At 43.3% G+C, this 26,118-nt stretch overlaps 1 protein-coding gene and 1 non-coding gene across 2 annotated transcripts in view; both read right to left on the bottom strand.

Moving 5' to 3' along the window:
- LOC126092857 (uncharacterized) overlaps positions 1-26,118 on the bottom strand; it is a 215,415-nt gene that overhangs the window by 148,082 nt on the left and 41,215 nt on the right. The window contains exons 3-5 of the mRNA XM_049908587.1: positions 25,539-25,682; positions 18,311-18,816; positions 7,261-7,360 (exon numbers count right to left, since the gene is read on the bottom strand). Coding sequence (XP_049764544.1) covers positions 7,261-7,360; positions 18,311-18,816; positions 25,539-25,682 — 750 coding nt within the window. The remainder of the gene's footprint in view (positions 1-7,260; positions 7,361-18,310; positions 18,817-25,538; positions 25,683-26,118) is intronic.
- On the bottom strand, positions 19,343-19,417 carry Trnas-cga (transfer RNA serine (anticodon CGA)). The gene has a single exon. It is a non-coding gene; the product is annotated as a tRNA-Ser (tRNA).

Here is a 26,118-nt window from a genome sequence, read left to right as displayed (position 1 = left end):
TCCAAAACTATACCTCGGGCTGGTACATTTGGTACCCCACTGTCCATTTCCCACTCTTTGAAACTTCGGACAATAATTCAAGGTACAGTTTTCTCTCAAATAACTAAATAATTTTTTCTGAAACACCTTGATTACTTTCAATCAAATTAAATATTTTTTTTTTGCAAAACTAGATCTTATTTTGGTCAATTTGTTACCATATTTGTCCATTTTTTTCGTTACACTCAAACATTCAGCCAAGTTCAAATGTTGTTAGCGACCAGAGCTACACTAATCATCATGACTGACTTCCGTGTAATTTTTTGCTAGTTACGAAGATATGAATAGCAGCTCGTCTTTTTTAAGTACATCTGTTCGAGGAAGAAACACTATGTACCATTAACGATGACATAACATTAATAGAAACTTAACATTAAGCCGACTTTGACTCTCCTGTCGTAGTTCACAGTGGAGTACCTGGGGTACATGACTGGACTACTTGCTGGAGCTGACAGTAAAAAATTTAAAAGGAGGGAAAATGCATACTAATCATTCAGTCAACCGTCCTCAGTTGAAGGTTTGTGTGAAGACAATGTACACAACTCACAAAAGCCAACTGAAGACGGCTGACGTGACGAGTGCGACCAAATACCACGCACTCCAAAAACTTTTAGCACAGTACGACAAAACATGGAAAGCATATGCAGGGCATGCACCGAAGTAGGAGCTCATCCAGCAGTTTCTGTAAATATACGTTGTTAAACATATAAAATGTAACAGTATTTAATTTTATACACAAATGTTACATGAAGTCGTACAAGATGCAGGCGACCATTATTACAATAATCAGTACCTGTGTATTCAGGCTGTCTGGATACCAATGGTAAAAGTTAAATGTCAGCCAAGGATTGACGTTATTGCTTATATGCAACAAACCTTCGCAGAGTAGTCTGCGAATGTTTCTTTCTCATACGACTGGAAACATTATTTACTTACCTGCAGCAATCGCTCCTGCATATCAGCAGCAGCAGTACTCCGTCTTCAGGCCACAAGCGACCCATCGGGACCATCCGACCGCCGTCTCATCTTCAGCTGAGGATGCGGATAGGAGGGGCATGAGGTCAGCACAACGCACTCCCGGTCGTTATGGTGGTTTTCTTTGAACGGAGCCGCTACTATTCGCTCGAGTAGCTCCTCGATTGGCATCACGAGGCTGAGTGCACCCGGAAAAATGGCAACAGTGCATTGCGGCACGGATGGTCACCCATCCGAGTCCCGGCCACGCCCGACAGCGCTTAACTTCGGTGATCTGACTGGAACTGGTGTATCCACTGCGGCAAGGCCGTTGCCCTTGGATATCAGGTGACGAGTAAATTCCGAAAAGAGGAGTAATGTCATTCCTTGCTTGATATTTGATTTGACTATTCAGCCTAAATGCAGAACTACTGATTATTATAATTTACCATTTAATTCCCAAATAAAATCATTTGGACCCCTTACGGAATTTTGCAATAATCTGACGCCAGGAGCACATCCCAATATTCATGGTGTCAGGCCATAAATACAGGGATTCATATGTTTGGAAACAAATACTTCTTCTGCAAAATTTTAATCAGTATCTATCCAAGTGCACATATTTGTGTCCTGTTGTCACTGCGTTAGAATTCCAGGAAATCTGAATGACGTACTCTACGGACATTGCGAACTGACACAAAATACACTTCTGATCGCACATTTATTGGCTGATAAATGCACGGAGTTGCCAGTTGACAGCAAAGTGAACTAGCTACGGCATTGTAGCAACAGCGAGGATAACAGAACTCTATTTTTGAATCACATCCCGAATGAATTCTTCCAAGGTTATTTCATATACCATAAAACTGGACCGCTTTGTGACACTTTCGACACCTTTTGGAATATAAGGTTATAAAATTACGTACAGAAGCATTTAATATTCGCATATATGGAATTTTATAACCTTTCTTTTTTAATTTTGGATGCAATAAAGACATGTTCACTAAGGTATTCAGAATACGGAATATTAATTGTCATAAAGATATCCCATGAACCCAGGATAACATTGTCACATAAAGTCAAAGACAGGGTAAGTAGAGTTACATTCATTTTTCAAAAAGTAACGCTGACTTAATGTTTATTTACTACATACAGTTATAATTTCGTTACATATCTGATCCGTTTTATGAACTTGGATTTATCGATACATTGAAAAACTGTAAGCATGAAGTTTGCCAGTCTGCTAAGAGCTATTGTATTTGTTATGGTTTTCTTAAAACCAAAATACTCAGAGGCCTATCCTCATTCAAAGAAAGTAAGAAGGAAGAAAAAGTAAATTATACTGCATTAAGTGTGGTAGTTAAACAAAACTATCACACCATTATTCATGCATATTTTCAGAGGGACTCCGTGAGAAAAAACGGGTCACAACACATTTAACACAATACCCTCTACGCAAGGTAATTAATTCGTACTGTTAGACACGTAACTAAATTGTTCTACACCAATATTTAACATAATGTCCTCAGAGCAAGGTAATTAATTCATACTATTAGACACTTACAAGTTGTGTAGTAAGATAAAAACTGGACAAGTGACAGTGGAACTCGCGCTCTAAAGGTTCCGGACAAACATCATTATGTGTATAATTAGCCCATCTGTAAGTTTTGATGAGACAGTTTGCAAATATCAAAACATGTAGTGCAAACGGCCGTATCTTTCGATTACACTTGCTTAAGATCTTAAATTTTTAAGTCCGCGAAAGGATAGTGGACCTTAGTATTTGACATAAATTTCAACCTGATACCTCTAAAAGTTCCTCAAAGAAATGGGTCTTAACGGGTGGCCAGACGGACGGCCAACAAAGTGATCCTCTTTAACGAGTGATGTACGGATCCATAAACCCAAAGACATACATTTAATACATTATTCTGAGCAACAGTATGTTACAATTAGATACAAAATTTATAATGAATAAAACTTTGCCTTCCTTACTAAACCTTTAAAAACGTCCCAAATTTCATTAGTCACATTTGTCCTCTACAGTTTCAGCTGCCATACATTTTTCTGCAGGTATGTACGCTGTCAAAAAGTTGTACCCATAATTCTTCTTCTTCTTTATCGTCACCTTGTCCCACGTCACGTAGGGTCGACGTTGCTCTTCTGAATCCTTCTCCTCCATAGTACTCTATCTATTGCCTCTTCCTTCTTCCATCCTTTCTCCTTTAGGTCCCCGGACATCTTCTCCTCCCTCCTCATCTTCGGTCTTCCTCTCCTGCTCGCTCCTTCAATCTTTATATCTTCAACTCTGTTTCCGATATACTCTTCTCCTTTTCTCTGTAAGTGTCCTTACCACCTTAGTCTGCTCTCTTGTATCTTTTTCCCCATGGGTTCCACTTTCACAGCTCCTCTAACAAATTCATTTCTAATCCTGGCCTTCCTTGTTACCCCACACATCCACTTCAGCATCCTCATTTCCGCCACTTCCATCTTCCTTTCCTGGGCTATTGTTATTGGCTATGTCTCTGCCCCGTAAATCATAGCAGGCCTTACCACCGACTTGTACACTTTCCCTTTCAACCCAATGCTCACCTTCTTGTCAGACAACACTCCACTCATTTTCCTCCAGTTGTTACAACCGCAATTTATTCGGTGTTGTATCTCGCTTTCCAGTCCTTCGTCCCTCTGTATGTACGACCCCAGGTATTTAAATTTGCAGACCGATTTCAGCTCATCATCCTGGATCTTGCAAGACCTCATCTGCACATCCTTCAGTGCTAAATATTCTGACTTTGTCCTGCTAATTTTCATCCCTATTTCTTCTAGTCCTCCAGCTTTACCTCAAGTCTGTCGATCGTCTGCTCACATAGAACCACATCATCCGCAAACATCATATTCCACGGCGCTTCCTTCTTCACATCTTTCACCAGCACATCCATAATCAGGTGAAAGAGGTAGGGACTAAGCGCAGACCCTTGATGTAACCCTACTTTTACTGGAAACCCCTTTGTGATGCCCACATTACTTCTCACCTCTGCCATTGTTCCTCTGTACATTTCCTTCACTAACCTCACATACTTCTCTGGCACGCACTGCTCTCTCAATCTACGGAAATAATTCTTTTCGCTTTCGAATGGCTGAAAAAAATTGTAACATTTAACAGTTACATTAACATCCACATCTACTTGAAACCTCTGCAAGCCACAATACGGTGCATGGCGGAGGCACCCTGCACCACTACTAGTAATTTCGCTTCGTGTTCCGCTCGTGAAAAGAACGAGAGAAAAACGACTGTCTGTGTGCGTCCATACTTGCCTTACTCTCTCTAATCTTCGTGTCCTCTCGCGGTATGTACGTTGGTGGCACTTGACTCGTTCTGCAGTCAGCCTGAGATGGCGGTTCTCTACATTTTCTCAATAGAGCTCCTCGAGGAGATCACCTCCAGTTTCAGTTCCCAAAGCATCTCCATAATTCCCGCATGTTGTTCGAACCCACCGGTAACAAATCAAGCAGCCCTCCTCTGAATTGCTTCGATGTGTCCCTTTATTCTGATCTGGTGCGGATCCCAAACAATCAAACAGCGCTCAACAATGGGTCGCAATAGTGTCCCATATGCAGTCTCCATTACAGATGAACTACAAGTTCCTAAAATTCTCCCACTAAAGCGAAGTTGCCAGTTCACCTTCCCCACTAAAATCCTTACATGCTTATCCCATTCCATATCACCTTACAACGTTACGCCTAAGTGTTTAATCGACATGACCGTATCAGGCAGCACAGTACTAATGCAAACTCGAACGTGAGGGGTCTGTTTTCCCTATTCATCTGCTTTACCTCACATGTTTCCACATTTAAAGCTAACTCTCCATCATCGATCAACGAGAAATTTTATCTGAGTCATCTTGAATCCTGTTACAGTTGCTCAAGGACGACGGGCTTCCATACATCACAGCATCATCAGGAAACAGTCACAGACTGCTGCTCATCCTATCAGTCAGATCATTTACGTTCACAGAAAATGGCGGCGGTCTTATCGCAATTCCCTGAGGCACTCCTGAAGACGCTCTTGTATGAACAATAGCTAACACACTGGGTTCTGCTACTTAATAAGCCTTCGAACCACTCACATATCTGGGAACCTATTCTGTGTACTCGTACCTTCGTTACTTACGCAGAATGGTCTGTAGATACAGCTTACTTATGTGAACTTACATTCACGTAGTCAGCTCTTCAGATTAATCGTCAATAGCAGAAGGTTTGCAAGAAGCCAAAAAACACGTCGTTACACCTGCAATGAAAATGGGTTGATACCAGCCAAAGTGCAATGTACGTACTTGTAACTGCTCATGGAAGCCCTAGATAAGATCATACTGCGACAGAGCTATTTGCTTTATGTTATTTAAGAAGAAAAAGCTACAGCGTGCTGTTGTCACAAACTAATTCCTAAGTGACAAAGCTGCCAGCTTTACGGTATCTTAAATAGTGAGAGTGTAAGAGTTTGACTTCACTGATTACTTGATCACCTTCTGATGAAGTAGTTTCTGTTTTACTCGTATTCTGTATCAGAAATTTTGTGCTTTGTTCCGATGTGGTTAAGTTTAAAGTATAGTTACTCTCTACACCATATTTTAATTCATACACATAACATGCAACGCCTTCCACAATGTAACAAGTAGTGTCATTTGGAAATAAACCTTGGGAAAGAAAAGATGTATAATGCTTATTAGCATATCATTGATATACAGGGTGAGTCACCTAACATTACCGCTGGATATATTTCGCAAACCACATCAAATACTGACGAACCGATTCCACAGACCGAACGTGAGGAGAGGGGGTAGTGTAATTCGTTAATACAAACCATAAAAAAATGCACGGAAGTATGTTTTGTAACACAAACCTACGTTTTTTAATGGAACCCCGTTAGTTTTGTTAGCACATCTGAACATATAAACAAATACGTAATCAGTGCCGTTTGTTGCATTGTAAAATGTTAATTACATCCGGAGATATTGTAACGTAAAGTTGACGCTTGAGTACCACTCCTCCACTGTTCGATCGTGTGTATCGGAGAGCATTGAATTACGTAGGGATCCAAAGGGAACGGTGATGGACCTTAGGTACAGAAGAGACTGGAACAGCACATTACGTCCACTTGCTAACACCTTTTTATTGGTCTTTTTCACTGACGCACATGTACATTACCATAGGACGTGCAGGACGCATTAATTGGCCAGCCCGTTCTCCTGACCTTACACCTCTGGACTTCTTTCTGTGGGGTACGTTAAAGGAAAATGTGCACCGTGATGTGCCTACAACCCCAGAGGATATGAAACAACGTATTGTGGCAGCCTGCGGCGACATTACACCAGATGTACTGCGGCGTGTACGACATTCATTACGCCAGAGACTGCAATTGTGTGCAGCAAATGATGGCCACCACATTGAACATCTATTGGCCTGACATGTCGGGACACACTCTATTCCATTCCGTAATTGAAAACGGAAACCAAGTGTGTACGTGTACCTCACCTCTCATGGTAATGTACATGTGCGTCAGTGAAAAAGACCAATAAAAAGGTGTTAGCATGTGGACGTAATATGCTGTTCCAGTCTCTTCTGTACCTAAGGTCCATCACCGTTCCCTTTGGATCCCTACGTAATTCGGTGCTCTCCGATACACACGATCGGACAACGGAGGAGTGGTACTCAAGCGTGAACTTTAGGTTACAATATCTCCGGATGTAATTAACATTTTACAATGCAACAAACGGCACTGATTACGTATTTGTTTATATGTTCAGATGTGCTAACAAAACTAACGGGGTTCCATTAAAAAAACGTAGGTTTGTGTTAAAAAACATACTTCCGTGCATTTTTTTATGGTTTGTATTAACCAATTACACTAGCCCCTCTCCTCACGTTCGGTCTGTGGAATCGGTTCGTCAGTATTTGATGTGGTTTACGAAATATATCCAGCGGTAACGTTAAGTGACTCACCCTGTATATATAAGGAAAAACTATGAATCAGAAACAGAAGCTTGTGGCATTTGGCCAGTTTGTAGCTCTCCTTATTTATTGCCAATTACGTGTGCGGACAGGAGGATAACAGACGACTCATTGATGGCAAAGACGATACCGTTGGAGGTAAGTGACTGATGAGGAAGTGTACTATTTTTTTTTTTGCTCTACTGCTGCTGCGAGGCACTCTGTGTGACCAGTGTAGTTACCTTATCCACAGTACTCTAGACATGGTGCAGTACTTACGTCTACAAATCCAAGACCTTGTAGGCAGATGTTTATTGAATTTACGGTCAGCATGATGACACTCGATTCGCTCATGATAGATTCCAAGTCGTTGATGATTCTGTAACACCAAAAATACCAAGTGTGTTTCACTCGTTGACGCCTCGTTTCTCAATATATTTTATGTCTTGAAAACAGCAAGGAGAATAGCGACTTAGTACGAAATATTACTCGCTCGATATGTTTCTCTTCACTGTAGAGGAAACTAAGGTTCGTGAAAAACTCCTAGTGAGATACAGCGTGGGATAAAGCACCATAATCTTGTAACTTGTGGTTGAATGGACTGAAATATATGGCTTTTAAATATTTTTGGAGCGTACGGAAATGAAGACTTTCTCGGTGAACATCACTGAATAAATCTTCTCGGCTTATCAATGGATTCCTGGCGTCACGTTGCAAAGATTCGACGAGTTTCCTACTCGAAGCCACGACTCGGCTGATAACCCGAGAACATTTCATCAATCTTTGAAGTGGTTTCGTCCACATATTTTCTCTTCGTGTGCACCGTTTCAGCGCAGCTGTCTCTGGAGCAACAATAGATATTGAAAAACGACTTTCACGGATATCAATGTCAGGCAGGGGCTCATGAAAGTAGATACTATGGGACATTCTAAACCGTATGTATATATTGTTTTCAACTCAAACTTATATTATTTTTTTAAATAGACAGCCCTTGTTGTTTCTTAAGCCATCACTAACATAAAAATCACAAAAGAATGACGTTGTTTGCTTCACAGTACGTCAATTACATCCCGAGAAATTTCAAAGCGAATTTGATGCTTGAAATAAACAAAGCGCGCCGGTGTTGCACATCCAGCGATGCAAATGTGAACCCCATATTGCTCGTAATTGCGATGTGACTGACGTCCGTAATCTTGCTTTCGCTGTTATCACGAGGGCCGAAAGTAATAGTAGAGTTTCCTGCCACAAACACTCATACATATGTAATAGTTTTCCTCTTGTATGTTCTATTTCTCTACTTTTTACAAAAATATCGGTCAATGTACGCTGACCTGTTGCACAACCCAGTACAACCGCTGGCTTCTGCAGCTGTTTACTGAAACGGACTGCAGTCGGCGCCATGTGTGGGAACAACTCACTGCCAAGGAGACTGACTAGTGTGGAGGCAAAGGGCGCTGGTGTACTGTGCACTGTAATTGGTATCAGTATTAGACATGTGTCCTAAATGAACGGCGGCGGCTCCACTTCCCTGTTTATGTGGACCACGCAAGAGCTTGTTTGTGAAAGATTTTTCTCGGTGATGAAAATGAATAGACATGTGAAGCCGCAGCAATTGCGGTTCTTGCGGCCGCTGCAAAAAACTCTCATGCCAGTCTCATGAAATGGAGAGACTGGAGGGAATCCCTCGAACGAGCATGCCGTGCATTCTTCACAAGCATAAATACTACCCGTATCACGTGTAGCTACATCAGGGGCTTCAAGGCCATGACTTTCAAATCCGTCTGACCGCCCGTGGGTTTTCCCATACGGATAAGACTCTGTGCTTAGGGTACTGTTTGATGAAGCCATGTTTACAAACCATGGGAACGTCAGCTTACACCAGGGCCGGCCAAACGCTGCACAGTGTGCAGACGTGCGGAAGTGCTGCACATGTGCGCACGTGTGTGACAGCGAGCGACAGCGACATCTCTTATTAGACACGTGTACTAAATGAACGGCGGCGGCTCCACTTCCCTGTTTATGTGGACCACGCAAGAGCTTGTTTGTGAAAGATTTTTCTCGGTGATGAAAATGAATAGACATGTGAAGCCGCAGCAATTGCAGTTCTTGCGGCCGCTGCAAAAAACTCTCATGCCAGTCTCATGAAATGGAGAGACTGGAGGGAATCCCTCGAACGAGCATGCCGTGCATTCTTCACAAGCATAAATACTACCCGTATCACGTGTAGCTACATCAGGGGCTTCATGGCCATGACTTTCAAATCCGTCTGACCGCCCGTGGGTTTTCCCATACGGATAAGACTCTGTGCTTAGGGTACTGTTTGATGAAGCCATGTTTACAAACCATGGGAACGTCAGCTTACACCAGGGCCGGCCAAACGCTGCACAGTGTGCAGACGTGCGGAAGTGCTGCACATGTGCGCACGTGTGTGACAGCGAGCGACAGCGACATCTCTTATTAGACACGTGTACTAAATGAACGGCGGCGGCTCCACTTCCCTGTTTATGTGGACCACGCAAGAGCTTGTTTGTGAAAGATTTTTCTCGGTGATGAAAATGAATAGACATGTGAAGCCGCAGCAATTGCGGTTCTTGCGGCCACTGCAAAAAACTCTCATGCCAGTCTCATGAAATGGAGAGACTGGAGGGAATCCCTCGAACGAGCATGCCGTGCATTCTTCACAAGCATAAATACTACCCGTATCACGTGTAGCTACATCAGGGGCTTCAAGGCCATGACTTTCAAATCCGTCTGACCGCCCGTGGGTTTTCCCATACGGATAAGACTCTGTGCTTAGGGTACTGTTTGATGAAGCCATGTTTACAAACCATGGGAACGTCAGCTTACACCAGGGCCGGCCAAACGCTGCACAGTGTGCAGACGTGCGGAAGTGCTGCACATGTGCGCACGTGTGTGACAGCGAGCGACAGCGACATCTCTTATTAGACACGTGTACTAAATGAACGGCGGCGGCTCCACTTCCCTGTTTATGTGGACCACGCAAGAGCTTGTTTGTGAAAGATTTTTCTCGGTGATGAAAATGAATAGACATGTGAAGCCGCAGCAATTGCGGTTCTTGCGGCCGCTGCAAAAAACTCTCATGCCAGTCTCATGAAATGGAGAGACTGGAGGGAATCCCTCGAACGAGCATGCCGTGCATTCTTCACAAGCATAAATACTACCCGTATCACGTGTAGCTACATCAGGGGCTTCAAGGCCATGACTTTCAAATCCGTCTGACCGCCCGTGGGTTTTCCCATACGGATAAGACTCTGTGCTTAGGGTACTGTTTGATGAAGCCATGTTTACAAACCATGGGAACGTCAGCTTACACCAGGGCCGGCCAAACGCTGCACAGTGCGCAGACGTGCGGAAGTGCTGCACATGTGCGCACGTGTGTGACAGCGAGCGACAGCGACATCTCTTATTAGACACGTGTACTAAATGAACGGCGGTGGCTCCACTTCCCTGTTTATGTGGAACACGCAAGAGCTTGTTTGTGAAAGATTTTTCTCGGTGATGAAAATGAATAAATCAAGGTTCCGATCAAGCATAAGTGATGAAAATCTCCGCAACTGTTTGCGTTTGTCAATGAGCCGTGTTTTTGCGCCCGATTTTAACTACATCATTTCTCATGACCAGTGATACACGTGTTTGGATTTATTCCTTTCATAATCAAAAATTATTGTTTACTAATTGTGCATTATTGCCTCATTCTGCTCCATGTTACATTATTATCAGGAAAATTGGTCATTAAACCGATTGTTCCATTGTATACGTACATATAGGGGTTTTTATTAATGTGTGAAGGGCTACGCTCAGCTGAAGTCGATAATACATAACATTCATATAATTGTCGGTTATTATGCAGATTTCAGACGGAACTGATGAAAGATATAGCAATAATGGTATTGAAATAACAGATGATCATCGAGAGGTCTGCGGTTATTCTGTTCAGAGGTAACTGAGGACACCGAGAATTAGTTATAGGAAACCTTGCATTAGTTTAATGTTATTTGAAATCATGAATAAGGTTCGTTGGAAGTCGCTAAGTGCTCTCTTTCTTAAATACTAGAGCAAAAACATTACGCTTATTTACGTGCCGCCAGTCAAATAGTAGTAGTAGTAGAAGGGTTTTGTGGGCGCACGACAGCAAGGTCTTCAGCGCCCGCCATCAGTCAAGCTGTCTTAATAAAAACCCACGGTCATTAACTCTATTGCTTGTCTTACTGGGTTAAACTGTTAACATAAAAGTAGGCGTCTCAATGAGCAGACTGTGAGAGTCTTTTAAATGTTTAATACGCGAAATACCTTCCCATGGTTGGCTTGCAAGCTGTGGAAAGAGCACTAGAATTCGCCGGTACAGAGTATCCCAGCAAGTGGATAAAGCGACATCTGTGCGTAGAAACATGCACTACATGAACGCTGACGGCTGCGGCGTGCACGCTGTGACCCGGAAGTTGCACATGTGCAGGAGCACCGCACGCGTGCAGGATTTCTGGACGGCCCTGGCTTACACTGTATGCACTGCTGGTTACCGGAAAAATTAGATTTCCTTCGTCAGGTGGAACATCTAAGTCAGTGGCGTGTCAGTATAAAAAAGTAGGCTGTTTAGGTTTTCTTAGCGCTCTGTATGAAAATCACTGGTTGTGCTGTGTGCAGTCTTTGGTTTTCATACAGAGTGCTAAGAAAACCTAAACAGCCTACTTACACTGTGTGTTATTGTAGGACAACACGTCATTGGTCCACATTTCATTGATGGCACCTTTAACAGGGAGACAGTATGGTCGGTTCTTGCGAGGTACCTCATCTGGAGTGAGTGAAGACCTACCTCTTCATTTGCGTCAAATACTCATAATAAGGTATCAGAACGATGCATACCCTGTGCATAATGTCATGGTGGCGAGAAATGCACTAAACCAACAATTCCCATAGCGACGGTCCTATGGATAGTGCGGGCCAGTCCAGCTCAGAGGTTTCCATCGCGGTCGTCGGACCTAACCACCACGGACTGCTTTATCCGAGAAAAGATGTAGTATATCAGCAGGTTCCAGCAACAATGTACAACATGAAAGCTCATATTACAGTTGCGTGTGCTGTACTAACATCAGAAACACTGACAGCAGTGAGTCGCTAAGTGTTGCAGTATGCACAGCGGTGTTTCAAAGTAAATGATTATCTATTCGAACATACGTCGCAGCGTTTCTGCTTTGAGAAACGTGATTGCATACCGATGTACATTTTCTCTATTTCTGAGAAGATGTATATTTGTTTTGTAGGTACTACAGCATTGTACGTTTAAGTAATCGTTTCGCCATTGCAGAATCTCAGTTGTAACGCTGTCATTAAAAGTGTTTAGTGATATGCCTGTACGTGTCATGTACCGTTATGTCAGTAATGTACAACTACTTGAAACTAGCATTTACCCTTCTGTTAGATTGTTGGTTAGCCATTAATTATGTTTTCCCGGGCCGATGATATTCAGTATTTCGCTAAAGTTAGTCCATTCTAGAACTGTAGTAAAGATAAATAAAGAACGAAAGAGTATACCTTTCACTTACACTTCATTGTGCGTGATTGGGCATTTGTATTGTTTCCAGTCCACGTAATAGTTGTGTAAATCGCAATAAGTCCAGCGTTTGTCGTATCAATCACATTGCAATTATGTCAACGAGGGTTTCACATCTGCATATCAGGGAAATATCGGAGCGTTTATCTTATTTAAAGCATCAACTTCGCTTTGTAATTTCTCAAAATGAAACTGACTTTTTACGATGCAACCAACGCCATTCTTTTTGTTATTTTTCATGTTGTTGATTGCGTGAAAAATAATGTGGAGTGCCCATTTATAAAAGAAAACATAAGTTCGTGTTGAAACTAGCATCTGCTTACATTTTAAAACATCCCATAATATTTAGTTCATGAGTTCAAGTGGCTCTGAGCACTATGGGACTTAACTGCTAAGGTCATCAGTCCCCTAGGACTTAGAACTAATTAAACCTAACTAACCTAAGGACATCACACACATCCACGCCCGAGGCAGGATTCGAACCTGCGACAGTAGAGGTCACTCGGCTCCAGACTGTAGCGCCTAGAACCGCACGGCCACTCCGGCCGGCAGTCCATCAGTCCCTGCCTTATGTTCACACTTGTGAAAGTCGTTCTTCAATTATACTGTTACTGCAAACATATTTGCGCAGAAACTTGTAAATGGGCCACGCAGTGTATACGTATACATTTGGAGTGTTTGTCAGTAGCAAGAAGGTCAAAGCGAAATACGAGTAAAAGCCATGGTGTCTTTTGATATAATCAAGAGTTTGGGACAAACTAACCGCTTATGTCGTTCAACACTGCATTAGAAATGAAAACACAGCAAACATCCAACAATAATTTTTACGCTGATTAAAATGTAGCTATTTGAATGACCTTTTAGAATTCTTTTCTTCTATTTAAGCAGAAGTCAATTATAAAACTTCATAAAAATCATTAGTAGGGTTTAGCAATTGATGCAAAAAGCACACATATTTTACAGCGCTCAAAAGATTTAGGGGAACATGACTTTGCGTGTCTGCCATACTCCACCGAACAATAATGGAGGACTGGATACGTTATTAAACTACATCATTCTCTTTCGCAAAAGAAGTACACAACAAAACTTCATTATATTTTCAATAGGTGTTTGCCCTCCGTGAGCGTTTATCATCGCCTGACACATACGCGCCATGCTCCGTATAAGTCTAAAGAGGTCACCCTGCGATATTCTTTCCCATTCTTGAATGGGAGCCCACGAGAGTTCTTGGAGAGTTTAAGGTGCAACCAGACGATGGCGAACACGCCTGCCAAGCATGTCCCATGTGTGCACGTTGGGACTTTTGCCGGGACTCACCGCCGGCCATTCCATTACTTCAATATCCAGGCTTCGCAGGACATCTCTGCTGCCGCCAGCTAAACAGGCCCTGGCATTAGAAGCAATTCAGAGCCACCCCCGTATGCAGCAGTCACCACATGGCCTAACAAGATCCGTTCGACGTACTGCCTGGCGGTGAGGCGACCATGAAAAAACGACAAGATCCGTATAGCTATCAACACTGCAGCCTTCCCACAACATCACAAAACCTTGAAACCTGTCGATTTCCGGCACAACATTTGGCAGGTATTTCTCATCACTGGTCTCCGCACACTGACACTGCATCTCGTGGGGTCGGAGGATATCTAGACTCATTTGTGTACCACACGTTGCGCCAGTGACGTAGTTGCACGTTGTCATGGGTACAGGAGAACTGAAGGCGAGATGCAAGCTTTTGTCTCTAGCGGGGTACTGGAACAGGACGTCTGAGATGCAAAGTGCGTTTTCGTAACCTGTCTATTACAGTGTGATCGAACACAGAGGCTCCAGTAGCCCTTCTGAGACCGTCTTCCAGTGTTCTGGCGTTATCTCTCTGACGCCGCAAAGCAGAGATGGCCACATATCGTCCTTCACGTGCGGTTGTAACGCGTCGACGACCTATCCAACTCGCCTTGTGTACTGATCTGTCTCCTTGTGGCGTGTCCGCAACCTACGCTTCACACATGGAGAAACTTGGCCATCTGTAGCAACACGAACGGCAGTCCATCCTTTTTGGATCAAACAGAACGTCCTTGAAGCTTTTAATGCTTGAAAATGTCACACTGCATATGTGTGGTCGAATACGACGTCCATAAATGACACCTACCATCCTTGTGGGATACCGGTACTCACTTCCTTCTGAGGGGTCAACTGACACTGTAATGCTTAACAAAGCCAACAGATGGTGAATGATTTTAATTGTTGCCGGCATTGAAACCGAAAAATCTCAAACTATGCAATAAGGCCACAGGCACCGCCTGTATCAAAACAGATTTAACATACCGGACGCTGACATACGGGTTCCCCTAATTCCTTTGAACAGCGTGTAAGCGACCACAATACAATCTGCTGAGCACGGTGAAAAATTTCATAGAGAATTATTTTATATGTAAACTGAAATAAAATTACTGTTGCTCTTCTTATTACGGAAGTTTATTCACTCAGATCGCACAGATGTTTTAGCGAAATTAAATCGGCATCTTCCGATCACTTGTATAGAAAAAACGTTTTATACACGTCTTATGCATTTTAGTTGTAACTATTGTGCACTGTTCTCACAGCTGTTTTATTATTGTATGACGAGAGACGGCACTATTCTATGTCCAACTAACGTGAACAATCGACGAAATGGATTGGCCATGTAAATTTTTATTTATGCCAATGATTTGAAGATAACGATTTAATTTAGCTGAACCTAGTAACCACTGAGTATTTTGGCGAGATCTGGGCGAATAAACTTCTGTAATAAGAAGAACAACTGTGTTTATATTCTGAGATCGCCTCCAAAACAGCTGACAGCTTCAGGTAAATATCATAAATTGAAAAAAAAAAGTTGCATGTACTTTGCTACTGGGGCAAGCTTACGAAGACTAAAATTTGTCTTCCTTTGAGAGTTGCTAAAAGAACAGAATAGTTAGCCACAAACACGTCGCGGAATTGGAAAGCAGCTCAAATCGTAAGACAGAAGGTGGACTATAGAACATGACTTGGCTTCCGTGAAATTCTCTCTTCAGTATTAGGAGATAAGAGACTATCTTCTAGCATCAGCTTACCGTAGACCCTGTAACAAAACCATTTCACGCGACTAGCGGAAGGTGGCAGTCACATCTTCACTGACACTTTGTTGCAAAGTAACGGGACACATACTGCTACTCGCGAGTAAAGCAAGACTATCTCGAGTAGAGAAAAATGACCTCAGCAGCGGAAAAAAGAGATGGAGGAACTTAAAGTGCGATGGAAAAAGTGAATGTCCCTAAAATTAGTGTAGGAAATGGTTGTTTAATCGTCGTAATCGGTAGTAGTTACAGCAATCAAGGTAGGTTAACAGGTATTCATGATTACCGTTTCATCTCTTTCTTTCACGACTGGTCAATTCATTGAACCAGGTAACTAAGGAGTGTAATGTAAATGTCTGTGCCTCTGAAACATGTTCTGTGATTATGTATCATTTTTAAGTGAAAATAATAGAAAACGTCTGCTTAGTCACATACTGTAGCAATTGATGCAAGAAAAGTTGTAGAGAGAAACCCAAATGTTGACTAACGAAGCTACAGACAATCAAAACACAGTAAACAGGTCTCACTGAATTGACTTAAGGAAGCTTGGATTCGTTCTCTGGTGACGACTGAAGAGTGTGTTTTATGGAACAGAGTGGAGTCATGTAACCGCCACAATCTATTTGCCGAGCGATATACAGCCTATATCTTCGAGCAAGTACGTTAGTCTATGGTAGAGGCGTTGTGCGATGTGTAGAAATGTTGGACTCAGGCGATTTGAGCACTTTCAGAAATTTTGTTGCTGAAGTTTCAGCATCAACTTGAATAACAAACCTTACGTTTTAGAACATATATGTATATTATACTTCAGGTTTGTATTTATATTTTCTTTCCCTTAAATTAAAGAACTTTTTTTTAGTTTTTCAAGTCTTTATCGTCACTTTTGTGTCTGGAAGGCACGAATGAAGTGTTAGTACGCACTGATGCCCAAATTCCAAAATTTTCGATACTCCGTTGCATCGCTGGTTACCTAACCCATCACACTTTTAAAGTTTTTCCGTGCCATTTTTGAACAGCCAGTATGATACGCTGAAACCGACGGTTATCCATTTACTTTCGTAGCCCAAATACGTCTTTTCTTACATCAGAGCTGTGCTTTCCGAATTAACTTGGCAGCCCATTTTGTTTCACGTTATAGCAGGTAAATGTAAATGCCGTGTGGCTAGAGCCTCCCGTCTGGTAGACCGTTCGCCTGGTGCAAGTCTTTCGAGTTGACGCTAGTTCGGCGACTTTCTTGTTGATGGGGATGAAATGATGATGACAAGGACAACACAACACCTAGTTCCTGAGCGGAAAAAATCTCCGACCCAGCCAGGGATCGAACGCGGGCTGTTACGTATAACATTCCGTCGCGCTGACTACCAGCTACCAGGGGCGAACATAGCAGGAGATAATATGCGGGACAACGGTGGTTTAAGCGTAGTGATCGCTAACGGGGAGAGCCATCGCATGAACAGTTAGTATACAAAACAAATTGATGTGAACCGAAAACAGAACAAACATTACTCCTAGAGTGACTGCGTTACTTTCAAAAGCGGAACGAATCGAATAACAGGAAAATAAGTGAATGAAAAAGAGGGGAGAAACAATGACAATATTGCGAGGAATAGAGCACCTGCGATAATGGGGTTGCCGAAAAAAGTAAACAAAAGGGTTGTTGAACGGATATTTTGCAGCGCTGTATATTTATAAATGTGTAATTATATGAATTTCCCATTAGGGCTTAGTGTTACCATAAACATTTGCGGTTTCCGATTCAAACATGGTAAGTTCTGAGTTATTTCCGCAGATAATTCGGAAATTAATGACTGAAAATCTAAACGTATTCAATTACTCTGAAATAATTCCCAGTTACGGGAATGAATAAAACTGAAACATTATCCAAGGAATATAACTGCAAAAAACTACGTGTAGATTACAGCAAAAATCAAGTTGTTATTTACATTGAGTTTTTAGGTTCCAAATGCAAGAGTATAATGTCAGATAATCTCTGAAACAACTGTGCTTATAAGAACGCAAAAACTAGGCCTCATTGATTTCAGTCATTACATCTGCAAACAGTAATATTAAAGAGCGATCTTAATAAAAGGAGGTAAAATGGGAGAAAGAAGAAAATAATGAATACGAAACTTACGTGCAGGATAAGAAGCTATACGACTTCATTAAAAAAAAATTCAGGAGACTAAAGAATGAATGTGAAGTTTCTTGTGACTACTTCCTCTACAAGAGAACAATAAAGTGCTATTGACTGCTGGGTAATTCTACACTGCTGGGGAACATTTTGTTTAATTTCAAACACATTTCTGTGCTGTATACCATTCGTGATCCTCTTGTTAAGTACATTCAGTATCTCACGAATAATCTACTACAATCTGAAACGTTGTGAAGGCGGTAAAACGCCAGAGCAACAAAGCTTTATTCCACTGGTAATATGTTTCGGGAGGAGAGTTTTCCAGGCAGATATATTAGAACTTCGGTATCTTAACTGGGGATTTCTGATCATGTAGTAGATAACCACACCCAAGAAAACTGGCCAGACTAACAAACTAGCATTTGTGGAGGACGAGAAAAAATTTTATTTAGTTTAACTTCAGTCATACTTCGCCGCATTTGGTGGTTGTAAAGCGTTGAGGCTGAAAAGTAATGAGACAGAAATATAAGTACTTACGACATTATGACTTGATGGTGCTGAATATTCTTCGCTAATTTTCTGTACAGTTGCGCGCTGGGATCGGTGGTATATGGTGTGGTCGTGGCTGCGTTCTCGTCGTACGGTTCACCTTTCTCTGCTAGTGATTTTTTCCTCTTATTCGTGACTTCCCATGCACCAGATAGCTTGACTCCTTCCGCCGACTTCTTCATAACTCCATTTTCTTTATGCAGTCGCATGTTTGCGATGTTATTATTCAGTATAGCTATATCGGCTGTTATATTGATCATTAAGGAGGCGAAAAAAAGATCAATAAAGACTGTCGCTTGGACAACGTTAACAAGGAGTAAGAGCTGTATAACGTATGTTATTTCGTAGTTTGGATGTGTCTGCGTGTCAATAGGCATCCACATGATCAACGGAGTTTTCCGAATGACTATTGTGGTGTTTTCAGACGTCGTAACCAGTGTCTTGGTCAGTGCGGGTTCCACAAACCACATGGGTACGGCCAGCAGCGGAAAAACCTGCAACATATAGTTCCATATTGAAGATGAGCTTCATAAAGCTGTACTCAGTTATTACACTTCTTGTACTCTTTTGGAGCTATTACCAAAATGAACACTTTTATCTTATGTGAGTCATTAAGTGTACCATCAGCTCTCAGCGCTCCAAAAGCACTGTGAGACAACGAAATTCATTTTAAGAAAATAGTGCAGTATATTGTTGATCTGTAACGTTACAGAACTAAGGCGAATTTTCTCTAGACTCATCCGCGCCAGGACAATAGAATGCTACTGACAAGGTAACTTTTGAAAGGACAATAAAGTACAGTTAGATGCCATCCCGCGAGAAATTTTGGACAGTAAATCGGATAGCTGTACAGCTTTAAACACACCGATTGTGTGTCACTGACAAGCCACCCTTAGACACCTGATGGTCGAGCGCCAAGTTCTGTCCGGCCTGGTTACAAACACAGCCCCCCCTGAATGAGATTTTCACTCTGCAGCGGAGTGTGCGCTGATATGAAACTTCCTGGCAGATTAAAACTGTGTGCCGGACCGAGACTCGAACTCGGGACCTTTGCCTTTCGCGGGCAAGTGCTCTACCAACTGAGCTATCCAAGCACGACTCACGCCCCGTCCTCACAGCTTTACTTCCGCCAGTACCTCGCCTCCTACTTTCCCAACTTTACAGAAGTGCTTCTGTAAAGTTGGGAAGGTAGGAGGCGAGGTACTTTACAGAAGAGCTTTACAAAAAGCTGGGAAGGTAGGAGGCGAGGTACTGGCGGAAGTAAAGCTGTGAGGACGAGGCGTGAGTCGTGCTTGGGTAGCTCAGTTGGTAAAGCACTTGCCCGCGAAAGGCAAAGGTCCCGAGTTCGAGTCTCGGTCCGGCACACAGTTTTAATCTGCCAGGAAGTTTCGTAACAGCCCTCCTGTTCTTGGGTTGTTGTAGGCAGATCATACCTGCCCAATGTGTTTTGATATTTTGGTCTGGAACACGTCTTTTCTACCCGAAAAAGGGGCAAGTAATGTCAACCCACGCTTATATCCATTATACACACTGCATAAATTACGACCAATCCATTGATGTGAATATTCTTCGTTTGAAAATGTCCTTACGTGTCGTGAGTATTGTGGCGATGCACCACCCAATTGCATCCTCATTCTTTTCTGCTCTCTAAATCAACAATTAAGCCAGGCAAATTATGTCACAACGTTTGTAGAAAACTATGTTGATTTGCGTAACTATTAAAAATAAGGGCAATTCAGCCAATCATTGACAAATTCGAAACAAACGAGAAGGATTCAATGATGTTGGTTGTCAACAGTTCTATCCAGTGTTGATCGACATCTGATCAGTAATGAGAGTTGTGCCTCACCAGCATTTTTATACTACCGGCCATTAAGATTGCTAAACCAAGAATAATTGCAGATTATAAACGTGTATTCATTGGACAAATATATGATACTAGAAATGATATGTGATTACATTTTCACGCAGTTTGGGTGCATAGATCCTGAGAAATCAGTACCCAGAACAATCACCTCTGGCCGTAATAACGGCCTTGATACGCATGGGCATTGAGTCAAACAGAGCTTGGATGGTGTGTACAGGTACAGCTGCCCATGCAGCTTCAACACGATACCACAGTTCATCATGAGTACTGACTAGCGTATTGTGACGAGCCAGTTGCTCGGCCACCATTGACCAGACGTTTTCAATTAGTGAGAGATCTGGAGAATGTGCTGGCCAGGGCAGCAGTCGAATATTTTCTGTATCCAGAAAGGCCCCTGCAGGACCTGCAACATGCAGTCGTGCATTATCCTGCTGAAATGTAGGGTTTCGCAGGGATCGTATAAAGAGTAGAGCCACGGGTCGTAACACATCTGAAATGTAACTTCCACTGTTCAAAGTGCCATCAATGCGAACAAGAGGAGACCGAGACGTGTAACCAATGGCACCACATACCATCACGCCGGGTGATACGCCAGTATGGCGATGACGAATACACGCTTCCAATGTGCATTCACCGCGATGTCGCCAAACACGGATGCGTCGCATCATGATGCTGAAAACACAACCTGGATTCATCCGAAAAAATGATGTTTTGCCATTAATGCACCCAGCTTCGTCGTTGAGTACACCATCGCAGGCGCTCCTGTCTGTGATGCAGCGTCAAGGGTAACTGCAGTCATGGTCTCCGAGCTGATAGTCCATGCTGCTGCAAACCTCGTCGAACTGTTCGTGCAGATGGTTGTTGTCTAGCAAACGTCCCCATATGTTGACTCAGGGATCGAGACGTTGCTGCACAATCCGTTGCAGCCATGCGGATAAGATGCCTGTCATCTCGACTGCTAGTGACACGAGGCCGTTGGGATCCAGCACGACGTTCCGTATTACTCTCCTGAACCCACCGATTCCATATTCTGCTAAAAGTCATTGGATCTCGACCAACGCGAGCAGCAATTTCGCGAATACGATAAACCGCAATCGCGATAGGCTACAATCCGACCTTTATCAAAGTCGGAAACGTGATGGTACGCGTTTCTCCTCCTTACACGACGCATCACAAGAACGTTTTACCAGGCAACACCGTCAACTGCTATGTCGTGTATGAGAAACCGGTTGGAAACTTTCCTCATGTGAGCACGTTGTAGGTGTCCCCACCGGTGAAAACACCGAGTCTTCGATAATCCTAGTTCCGTTTCAGTTTGCCTTGAGCTAATATAAGACTCTAGCTGGACCATTGCAATAACGACTACGCCTTATCATTTCCTCCATGTTCACGACGACGACGTACACGATGTAACCCAATCATCCCGGGCTGAGGTCACTGGACCATTTGGAGAACGGTTGCGACACGATTATCATTTTCGCCATATTCCTGTCCACGCCCGGCTGTCGTCTGTTGGGAAAGCTCTATCATAAAGTGCGAAAGCGCAGACGTAACCCACTGGCACGCTCATAAAATCTCAACCACATCTACGATTTTATTCGGAGTTTAGTTAGCCATTGTAGCTACGTGACTCAACCAAGTAAAGCAAAACAGTAACGCCGTTTTGACGAATTGATGATGCAAATTAGCACTGAAACACGAATAGTGTTCGTGTATGCGGACGTAGGCGACACCTCTGTCTCAACGCGCTCTCCGCGAGGGTCGAGCTCTGCTGCCGCAGTGTCGTCTCGTCCACTCTCCCAGCGGCGCTGTACAAGAGCAGCCAAACAGACTGTGCCACGGTCTTCGGCAATACGACCACATAGTGGAAATTAATATTTACTTCATCTGATTCAAATTTAGTACGTAAACCAGACTATTATGCGCATAAATTGTGTTCCACTTTGAACAGTGGAAGTTACATTTCAGATGTGTTACGACCCGTGGCTCTACTCTTTACCATACTCAATGTGATCAAAAGTATACGGATACCCCAAAAGACATACGTTTTTCATATTAGGTGCATTGTGCTGCCACCTACTACCAGGTACTCCATATCAGCGACCTCAGTAGTCATCAGACATCGTGATACAGCAGAATGGGCGCTGCGTGGAACTCACGGACTTCGAACGTGGTCAGGTGATTGGGTGTCACTTTTGTCATACGTGTGTACGCGAGATTTCCACACTAGTAAACATCCCTAGGTCCACTGTTTCCTATGTGATTGTTAAGTGGAAACGTGAAGGGCCACGTACTGCACAAAAGCGGGCAGACCGACCTCGTCTGTTGACTGACAGAGATTACCGACTGTTGAAGAGGGTCGTAATGTGTAATAGGCAGACATCTATCCAGGCCATCACTCAGAAATTCCAAACTGCATCCGGATCCACTGCAAGTAATGTGACAGTTAGGCGGGAGGTGAGAAAACTTGGCTTTCATGGTCGAGCGGCTGTCCAAAAGCCACACATAACGCCGGTAAATGCCAAACGACGCCTCGCTTGGTGTAAGGAGCGTAAACATTGGACGATTGAACAGTGGAAAAACGTTGTGTGGAGTGACGAATCACGGTACACAATGTGGCGTTCCGAAGGCAGCGTGTGGGTATGGCGAATGCCCTGTGAACGTCATTTGCCAGTGTGTGTAGTACCATCACTAAAATTCGGAGGCGGTGGTGTTATGGTGTAGTCGTGTTTTTCATGGAGGGGGCTTGCATCCCTTGTTGTTTTGCTTGGCACTATCACAGCACAGGCCAACATTGATGTTTTAAGGACTTTATTGCTTCCCACTACTGAAGAGCAATTCGGGGATGACGACTACAACTATCAACACGATCGAGCACCTGTTGACAATGCATGCCCTGTGACAGAGTTGTTACATTAGAATAACATCCCTGTAATGGGCTGGCCTGCACAGAGTCCTCACCTGAATCCTGTAGAACACCTCTGTAATGTTTCGGAACGCAGACTTCGTTCCAGGCCTCACCGACCGACATTGATACCTCTCCACAGTGCTGCATACCTTGAAGAATAGGCTGCCATTCCCCAAGAAACCTTCCAGTATCTGATTGAACGTATGACTGCGAGAGTGGAAGCTGTCATTAAGGATAAGCGTCGACCAACACCATACTGAATTCCAGCATTACTAATGGAGGACGACACGAACTTGTACGTAATTTTCAGCCAGGTGTCCGGATACCTTTGGTCACATAGTGTACATAACCGTTGCCTTCTCGAACTGAGCGTCTTCTGCAAGAACTTCTTCCCTTTGTTCAGAAAACATCACTTTATACGTGAAATATGCCGCTCTTTGCAAAACTTAAATCAATTATTAGGGTTCCCATTTAAGAAAATCACTTTAACCTCCAAATCACCTAGGAAATCACGGCGAAGGTGACGACCATTGGCAGTAATATCTTCCATGCCATCTATGCCATCATCTCTATCTCGAGTTATTCCCCTTCGTGATTAACATGGGCCACTCTACACACACACATCAAAAAAAGTTTTCGATCACCTCGGTTTTGAGAGTTCCGGAACCTGCACAGAAAATTGGAATAGACAACATAAACATCATCTCCGCCCTTTTTATTGCTCATTAAAACCGCTCATTGCATGTTTTACCACCATGCAGCGAGACCCTCAGAGGTGGTGTTCCAGACTGCTGCATACACCGGTAACTCTAATACATAGTACCACGCCCTCTTGCATTAATGCATGCCTGTGTAAGTCGTGGCATACTACCCACAAGTTCATCAAGGCAGTGTTGGTCCAGATTCCCACGCTCGTCAACGGCGATTCGGCGTAGATCCCTCAGAGTGGTTGGTGCGTCACGTCGTCCAGAAACAGCCCTTTTCAATCTATCCCAGGCATGATCGATGGGGTTAATGCCTGGAGAACATGCTGGCCACTCTCTTCGAGCAGTGTCGTTATCCTGAAGGAAGTCGTTCACAAGATTTACACGATGGGGGAGCGAATTGTTGTCCATGAAGACGAATGTCTCGCCAATATGCTGCCGATTTGGTTGCATTATCGGTCGGAGGATGGCATTCACGTATTGTACAGCCGTTATGGCGCCATCCATGACCACCAACAGCGTAGGTCGGCCCCACATAATGTCCTCCCAAAACAGCAAGGAACCTCCGCCTTGCTGCACTCGCTGGGCAGTGTGACTAAGGCGTTCAGCCTGACTGGGTTGCCTCCAAACACGTCTGCGACAATTGTCTGGTTGAAGGCACCCATCGGTGAAGAGAACATGATCCCAATCCTAAGTGGTCCATTCGACATGTTGTTGGGTCCATCTCTACTACGCTGCATGGTGTTGTGGTTGCAAAAATGGACCTCGCCATGGACGTCGGGAGTGAAGTTGCGCATCATGCAGCGTGTTGCGCACACTTTGAATCAAAATATGACTTCCTGTGGCTGCACGAAAAACATTATTCAACATGGTGGCGTAGGTGTTAGGGTACATACGAGCCGTAATCCGTAGGTAGCTGTCATCCACTGCAGTAGTAGTCCTTGGGCGGTCTGAGCGAGGCAAGTCATCAACAGTTCTTGTCTTTCTTTATCTCCTCCATGTCCGAACAACATTGCTTTGGTTCGCTGGTTCACTAAAAGACGCTTGGACACTTCACTTGTTTTGAGCCCTTCCCGGCACAAAGTAACAATACGGACGAGATCGAACAGCGGTATTGACCGTCTAGGCATGGTTGAACTGCAGACAACAAGAGCCATTGACCTCCTTCCTGATGGAATGACTGAAACTGATCAGCTGTCGGACCCCCTCCGTGTAATACACGCTTCTCATGTATGGTTATTTACATCTTTGGGTGGGTTTAGTGACATCTCGGAACAGTCAAACGGACTGTGTCTGTGATACAGTATCCACAGTCAACGTCTGTCTTCAGGAGTTATGGGAATTGGGGTGGTGCAAAACTTTTTTAAGTGTGTAAACAAGATTATGCACCTGCACCTAGCGCTGAGTTCTATGCAACCCAAAATGCTTTCAAATACCACATGTAAGATTGTCATTATTCTCTCGTTTGCTACTCCCAAACTATTAGTCCTTCTTACTGGTTGTGGCCACCATTCTACTTCCTATCTGGACAACATATCAGTGACACAAATTTCTTGCATGATCTCTGTATCAATCACCGTTAACTAATACTATCTATGTTTTACTAGCTGAGAACCAAAGGTTGGAGAGTGAAAACTCACATTGTTAAAAATGTCTTCAAACACAAGACAGCTGTTATTGCGTTCTCTTTAACCTATCTCATTACAACTATTATATTGCAAATGTAGTAGGTCGTACCACCCATGCAACGCACACAATATTTGCGTGCCTGCGGTAGGATTTGCGTAAGACAGCGCTGTTTTCAGTGAACTGCTTCCTCATGTTCAACACGTCCACCACCAGCTGCTGCACTCTGCTCTGCCGTACTAGAACCAACACCACCTGCAATGCAAACGAGGCAACAGGTAAAAACGGTAAATAGAGAACATCTTAAATACAAGAAAGTTGTGAGAGACTTCATGAACGGAGGAGATTAGTAGTGCTTGCATACTTTTACAATCACTGGAAAAAAATTGCAGGATGTATAATCTTATGAAAAATATAATTCGTGCCGCTGCATTAGAGAAGCTACAATAAAAAGTATCATAAACAGACAGTGCACACAGACGTGCAACAAGTATCATAATCAACTTCAATTGTATGTGAAGGTTCACGTCTAATATTCTTTAGTTTTACAGTTACAGCTGAGGTAAGTCATGGGACATTGACGAATAACGCCTACAAATATTCATAGAAATAATTTTATGTAACTGTCTTGCATGGTAACCGCTTGTTGCTGTTGTAAATAATTACTTCAACGGCCGGTTTCGTAGTGAGA

Source organism: Schistocerca cancellata, chromosome 7, assembly GCF_023864275.1.
Source record: "Schistocerca cancellata isolate TAMUIC-IGC-003103 chromosome 7, iqSchCanc2.1, whole genome shotgun sequence".
Classification (NCBI taxonomy): domain Eukaryota; kingdom Metazoa; phylum Arthropoda; class Insecta; order Orthoptera; family Acrididae; genus Schistocerca; species Schistocerca cancellata.
Note: the sequence above shows the minus strand (reverse complement) of the source record. Positions and strands in the feature narration are given on the sequence as shown.